The 7,465-nt window shown below is 39.2% G+C and overlaps 1 protein-coding gene across 3 annotated transcripts in view; it reads left to right on the top strand.

The window, feature by feature from the left end:
* DAB2 (Dab, mitogen-responsive phosphoprotein, homolog 2 (Drosophila)) overlaps positions 1-7,465 on the top strand; it is a 56,337-nt gene that overhangs the window by 28,959 nt on the left and 19,913 nt on the right. For all 3 annotated transcript variants that reach the window (XM_011966239.1, XM_011966233.1, XM_011966226.1), the window contains exons 2-4: positions 5,138-5,330; positions 6,149-6,288; positions 7,069-7,167. In XM_011966239.1, the coding sequence (XP_011821629.1) occupies positions 5,240-5,330; positions 6,149-6,288; positions 7,069-7,167 (330 nt within the window). In that variant the 5' untranslated portion in view covers positions 5,138-5,239. The remainder of the gene's footprint in view (positions 1-5,137; positions 5,331-6,148; positions 6,289-7,068; positions 7,168-7,465) is intronic.

The raw sequence follows: 7,465 nt of genomic DNA, 5'->3' as shown, positions 1-7,465 counted from the left end.
CTCGTAGTCATCTGATGCTAGTACCACAGAAGGGGGAAGTCTCTGCATTCTTTCAGGGAGATTTGTATTAAGTCCAAAATCCAAGTTAGAGATCTTCACTTAAATGGAAGCTAATTTTATTAATATAGCAGAGTTTCCTTTACAGCTTTCTGTTCTATCTGAGGCCTTAAAAAGGAGTCAGGACTATAGGATAACTTTAGATCCTCCTTTGTTTTTACATGTGTCATCTTACTTCTCTTTTCAATCTTCCAATGAAGGAAACAGCCTGTCCCTGAGAACCAGGATAACAAACTACCTATTTTTAGGTGGGGAACTGTGCTTGTGAGCCTTTTTATGTGTTTTTGAGCTTTAATTTGTAATCCTTGCCTTGTGATAACACCCCTTGGGTGTATTTCCTGACTAATTTTGCACTTTTTGAACTGAAGGGACCTGAGACTACACCCAACAAGTGAGAAAATTGTATACTTCCTCCTTGTGCTACACTCACTTGCTTCCATTTATAAGAGATTATTACCATCCTAGAGCTTTCAAACAGACCTCATTGCTTAACATAAGCTAGACACTTTCTTCAACAGAGCCCCAGTTTGGAAGGGTAATCAAATGTAATGCATTTGAATATTGAATATTAAGTTTAAACCAATTATTTTCTACAGAGGGATCTAAGTCTATAAGCGAGCTGCCTTCTTTCTACTGCTTGTTAGATGATAACTTGCCTATTTGACAAGTCTGTGATGGGGACTTGCTCTTTAAACCTTGGGAAAAAGGTAAATTATCACTCTGGTATGTGCATAACTGGATGTACACTTTTGTTAAAATCTTGCAATAAGTCTTGAACATTTTTTTTGTAAAGGGGTTTGTAGTCTTGAGGTCTATGGGCAGAGTCTACCTTCTGATCATTTCAGGAAGTAAAGATAGATACATTTTCAATTGTATGGCCTACAATGAGACTTACCCTTGGCTATTGCAACTCAACATACACATCCATTTTCTTCAGGGAATTTATATTATTAAACTTTTCCTCATGTTTTTCTTCCTTGTCCCTTGGAATTGCTCATACCCAAATGGCGAAAGGATATGGTCAAAGGAAAACAAATACCTTTAAAACAACTCCAGTGCTATGAAAAGCTGTATTTAAATATCTGAACAGAGGAATTTTTGCTATAAAAACTTATAGCAAGGTAACACCACTCACCTTAGAACGCTTCCATTTGGCCCAGTCTGCCAGTGCTAGATTTGATATGTGGTCTTAAGCTATGTCTTGTATTACTTTCATGACTAAACCCACATGCCACCGTTCCCTCCCCCCAAACCCCTCAAAGTTCTTTGTGGCACTTCTCAAATTCTTTTAAAATAGACTCATGTTAGAATACAAATAGCCAAATTTAATGAGCTAAGTCTTTTCATGTCAGAAATAATACCCTGCAGTAAAGTATCATATCCGGCTTCAAAGATGGGCAACAAACTCTTAAGCCCAGATCACTTTTTCAGCCAGCGATTCTAACCCAGTTCTGGGCCATCTTGCCGCTGCTATCAACACATGCATTGATGAACTCAGCGTAATACTGAACTAAGCAAGACAGACCTGAAGGTATAGTCACATACACTTCAATGGCCTCCCATGAAGAAAATAGAATGTATTCTCTTTTGGAATATATTGTTACAGTTCTTGTTCTGGGCCTAGGAAGTAAAAAGTAGATATTGAAGTATATAAATATAGCCTTGAAAGCCAAAATAATATGGTTTTTAAAAGCATATAAGGATTAATATTCAGATGAAACACTTGAATCTGCCACATTTAGGGTATCCTTAAAGAATAGTTTTTTGATCTGGAAAATCAAAACAGATTAGCCTTACCATTGTGTCAGCTGGAGTTCAGTCCACATCAGTTATTTTAAAAGATTTTAATGTTAAGCATTAATTCCCATTCAAATACTAATCAGGCCTGACCCTGCTTAGCTTCCAAAATCAGGCTTGTTCGTGGTTGTATGACTGCAGATATTAAGCGTTAACTAGGTATAAAGTTGTTAGCTAGAAAACTGAGAGAGTAAGAAGAGAAGACCAAGTCATCACTGGTTAAGTAAACTACAGAAAGCAGCTACCACCTCTAGGGCTGAGTGGACAAAGGTAAGACATTGGAACCGTCAAAGTTTATAAAGCTTGCAGGAGGGGATCTCATGGTGCTGCTACTGAGGCCTGTGAGAAGGGAGTACTGCTCAGCTAGGACTGGAGTCCCTGTATCTGAGGACCTGGGACCTGTTGGCCTGGAGAGAGTACACCAGAGGACTAATGCTGGTGTCTCCAAGATGGGCATGATGAGGCTAGTTCTGCAAGTGTTAAATCTGGATTCAGGGGCTGTTTTAGGAAGAAACTCTTGCTGCTGGGGTGAAGAAGCTCTACTAGAGTCACACTCCCAGGAGCCTCAAGCCATAAGGAAGTCCATGTGGAGCAAGCAGACATGTCCGTGTCCCTTCTCCAGCTTGGCAGTTTCCCTCCAGCGCCCCTTACTGGCAGAGCCACCATGCAGCCAGCAGGCAAAGCAGGCAAAGCAGGAATGTTTGCACAGTCTAGCTCCAGCTTCACTAACCAGGGATAGAGGTAGTTCTGAAGCTCAGACAACTTAATAAATGGCACAGATCACCCCTCTAGCTACTCAGCATCCACATACACCCTTCCACACCTTTCAACTTCCCCCCCGACAGCCACACAAATGTTTCCATCTAAAAAGGTGCAACTGTCTTTCATTCCGAGAAAGACGTTCTCACCTTCTCCCCAAACTGGGAAGCTGCAAAGATCCAGCAGGCATCACATTCATTTCTGGAAAACGGTTAGTGTCTTTGGGCTACATTAACCACTCCTAGACTTCAGTCACAGTCCCATCCGAATAATGCACTGCCTAAAAACAAAATTGTACATTTAACTTCAAAAATACTTGCATTAAAAGAGAAGATAGAGAGATAAGAAAACAGGTAATACATACCAGTGTATACACTTAACAAGCAAGGAAGAAAATGTGCATAGCTACAACTGTCCTCATTACCATCTACACGAATGCCATCTATATCCCAGACATTGAGAAATGAGTCTCCTACCTTCAAGGAGATTATAGTCCAGTGTATGGACAGACAAGCAAATAGACTTGTGTGTAAACCATGCAATGGACATGTGTATTTCAAGAGGACTACGTGAAGCTGTGCTGGAATACAGCTTCTCAGCTGAGATTTGTCACTGCAGTGTTGAGGAGCTCTGGTTTGGGGCCAGACAGTCTGGGTTACAAACCTGGTTATATCACTTAGCAGGTATGTCGTTTAAAATATCTGTGCCTTCACTTTGGGAGGCCGAGTTGGGTGGATCACGAGGTCAGGAGCTTGAGACCGGCCTGACTAACATGGTTGAAACTCCGTCTCTACTGAAAATACAAAACTTAGCCGGGCGTAGTGCCGCACACCTGTAATCCCAGCTACTCAGGAGGCTGAGGCAGGAGAATCACTTGAACCCGGGAGGTGGAGGTTGCAGTGAGCCAAAATGGCGCCACTGTACTCCACCCTGGGTAACAGAGTGAGACTTTGTCTCAAAAAAAAGAAAAGAAAAGAAAAGAAAAGGAAAAGGAAAAAGAAAAAAAATATATCTGTGCCTTGGCCTTCCTCTGGAAAATGAAATATTGTGACACAGTAATACTCACAGGACTACTATGAATCTTTTAGAGTTAATACAAGTAAAAGGTTAGTAGTGCCTGGTTCCCACCTAAGTCCTGAGTTAAGTATAACTTTGAGTCTTCTACTGTGTAAGACTTTCATCTATAAACAGACTGTCTCCCTGATTGCCAACCAGCCAGGTGTCTTTGAGCAAAATTAACTACTAAATCTCCAAATGAAACAATTCAGATAACATTACTCATACATAGATTGCATGAATGTATATATTTAAAGGCTGTTCAGATTATAAAGACTATTTTAAAACTCACGGTGGGAGAAATTAAGTACTGACCCCTATGAAAACATGTTGACATTTGTAAACAAGCTAAGTGCAATTTAAATTGAGTGAAAACTTGAGACTTACTTTTTATTTAGATACTCTTTAAGTATCTAACAAACGACAGGTATTCTCATGTGGTGGGCTTAGTCCTTCAATTAAAATGTTCACTTAAATGGGTAGTATAGGCACAGAATGAAGAGGGCTTTTAGTGAAGGCTGGGTTGTGAAGGGGTTAGTGTACCAGCCCACATGTTGTCTTAAAACGATTACAAAACAATGAATGACTTTTCTTTGCCTTTGGTCATCAGTTAATGTAGAAAGTTAATCTATTCATTCTAGATCTCTCTACAGCTATATGGAAACATTGGCTCCTGGGAAGTGAGAGAACCTTTTGGAAAGTTAGCTCACTTCTGTGTGGTTTACAATGACTGCGTTTTCCTGTTTCTCCTACTATGATACATTGTGGGTAGGGCAGAGGTTATGAGAGCACAGGACAGACTGTTTGGAGGATGGTGATGCTGAATAATCGCATAAAAATGTACTAGATGAGTTGCACAATTGGCACCCCCTCAATCCATTATTTCCCTGGTACAAATAAGTGTTAATGGCAAAAAAGGATGTCTTTTATAGTGCTTGGATAGCCCTGGGGATCATATGCAGAATCCTAACACTTAAAACAAATTTATCAATGTGAATAAGATACAGTTCATAACTCTAGTCACCGCTTTTAGAGTTAAGCAGTTTTGTGAAGAACTGAAATTTATAATGCCCAATCTCAAATGGCATTTGCAATCTCACCAGGCTCAGCATTCAATTTATTTCTGTTTTGCAATAAAACCTAGCAAGTTTTCGATCCCTATCTTTAATACTTGATTTTTATGCCAAAGTTCTAATAAAAACTGCTTAGCTAGATAATCATTAAACGTTACCAGATACCAAGTGCTTAAAGAAAAACCTAATAGGCACACATATTCCATTTTGGAAACTACAAAGGAAACGGCCCTACCCACTCCCCTGCTTTCAGTCTTCAGTCTAATACAGCAGGAGAAGGAACAAAATGAGTCCAAAGAACTACAAAAGAAAGTCACTAGTTGTAAGCCTATTCTGGCATAAAGTCTGGGTCTGCTGTGTTCTGATCTCAATATGCCTCTAAATTCTGCCTACAGGCGTCTGTGGGAGGTTATGTTTATTTGAGACTTCTCCATTGGGGATCGCCTGGTGTCACCAAGTGTTCACTGGTACTGGGGTTTGCTGCCTGCCTTCTTGCCATGTCTAACGAAGTGGAGACCGGTGCCACCAACGGTCAGCCCGACCAACAGGCCGCACCAAAAGCACCCTCAAAGAAGGAAAAAAAGAAAGGTATGGAGAAATCCTCTTGAAGCCACGGAAGGGAGCTAAAGGTGGTTATTCCTGGAGAAATGTGAGATTCAGAATAAAGTAAGGGCTGGCTCTTACCTTCCTTCAACCTCAGCTTAGTCTCAAGTTCTCCTAATAGGAAAGTTGTACTTTGGGAGAAGAGACTGGTTCATCTCACTTGTAATAAGACATCTCTGGAAACATGCGATTACACCCACTTAGGTCCAGCTGGGAAATACTCATAGGCATCTTGTTCAGTTAAGAATGCAATCATTAATTATTTTTTATTTACCATTTGGTTTTACTGAACTCATTAGGAATGGGACTACACAGACCTTGTAAAAGGAGCAAAAGACAATATAAAGATGGGATAATTATCTTAATAATTTTCAAGAGAACTTAGGCATAATTCCTTTCTGCCTTATTGATAGTTTAAAATGTTGGTCAATTGTTTGGCAGCTTATTTTTCTTATGTTAAAAATACGTATATTATCATCCTTATATTCTTTTAAAGACTTAAAAAAAGCTATGATGAACAATGTCCTCAACTCCCACCTCCCATATTCCCATAAGTTTCCCATAATGCTGTCAATTTTGTACTTCTAAGAGTTTATTTTCTCCCCACCCCAACTCCATACACAGTTGATTGTGGAACATGATTTTGCTCAAGGGAAGTAAGAATACGACAGGATAGAATATTATATACATGATCAGTTGTAGTATAATTAGGATTTATACTACTTAAATTTTGGAGAGTCTAGAGCATATTTGGTCATAATTAGAACTGGCATTCTTTATCCTGTATTCCTTTGTTTTCTCAGGCCCTGAAAAGACAGACGAATATCTCTTAGCAAGGTTCAAAGGTGATGGTGTAAAATATAAGGCCAAGCTGATTGGTATTGATGATGTGCCAGACGCAAGAGGGGATAAAATGAGCCAAGACTCTATGATGAAACTAAAGGTAAAAAGGAAATGAATGCTTTATCTGTATGTTAAGTGAAAGTCCAAGAGAGGGAATTATATTAGAAGCTCTTGTTGACCTATGTTCAATTACTTGAAAACCCCTTTTAATCACATTATCCATCAGTAGTGCCCCATTTTCTGAGAAGCCGTGAGTGTTTGCATATTTGGAGGGATGTCCTAGAGACCTAATTTTATCAAGTATAACAGGATTCTAGATGCCTGGCAAACTCAACATTGGGACGAACTAAACCTATTCTTATTTCTATTCCTATAAAAGCTATGTGCAAATGTGTACGTTGTTTCTCTTACTATATGTGGAGAGCACGGAATATCCTGTTTTAGACCTGGGAATTGTTATGATAAAATTTAGAATTCTGTTTAGACACTGGTGTTCCGTAGTGTTAGCCTTTCCTTTTTTTGAATTTTAAAATTTAGTATTATGGCACTATGTGAAACTGACTAAATAAGTAATACTTGTTCAGTAGTTCAAGGCCTAGAAGAAACATCTCTAAAGATCTTCTAGTTGATCTTTACCAATGACTATTGTGAGGCCGAGAGATTTAGAGTGACTTGTCTGAGTTCGCACAGCTAACTAAGGGATGCGCTGGTTCAACGTCTTCCGTGCCGTCCTGCTGTCCCTGATGAAAAGTGCAAAATTCTTTCATCGATGGCAAACCAGGTTGAAAACAAAGCTGACTGACTTGGAAAATTTTGATATTAAAAGCATTGTAGGATGTTTTAAAAAATTCAGCTTCTCTTGCTTTTCCACCCTCATCAGGGAATGGCGGCAGCTGGTCGGTCTCAGGGACAACACAAACAAAGGATCTGGGTCAACATTTCCCTTTCTGGGATAAAAATAATTGATGAGAAAACTGGGGTAAGAATTCACATTTGCTGATACCTCTCTGACCACCTGAGTCTGACCAACAATTTGCTGCTTGAATTTCGGCTCCCCTTCTTCTTTCTCAAAGTTCTGTAGGGAAAAAATACAGCAGATATTACATCTTCAGAAGGAACAGGCAGAAAACAGAATGGGGGTGAAAGTCAAGATACTTTATTTTGAATTTGTGTTCTATAATAAATGTGAATCTAAGTCTATTAAGTCTGTTAATAGGCTTAGCTACACATTATGTCTATAATATATATATTTTTGAAATTAAATATAAATATATATA

Source organism: Mandrillus leucophaeus, unplaced genomic scaffold (assembly GCF_000951045.1).
Source record: "Mandrillus leucophaeus isolate KB7577 unplaced genomic scaffold, Mleu.le_1.0 Scaffold119, whole genome shotgun sequence".
In the NCBI taxonomy this organism is placed as follows: Eukaryota; Metazoa; Chordata; class Mammalia; order Primates; family Cercopithecidae; genus Mandrillus; species Mandrillus leucophaeus.
Note: the sequence above shows the minus strand (reverse complement) of the source record. Positions and strands in the feature narration are given on the sequence as shown.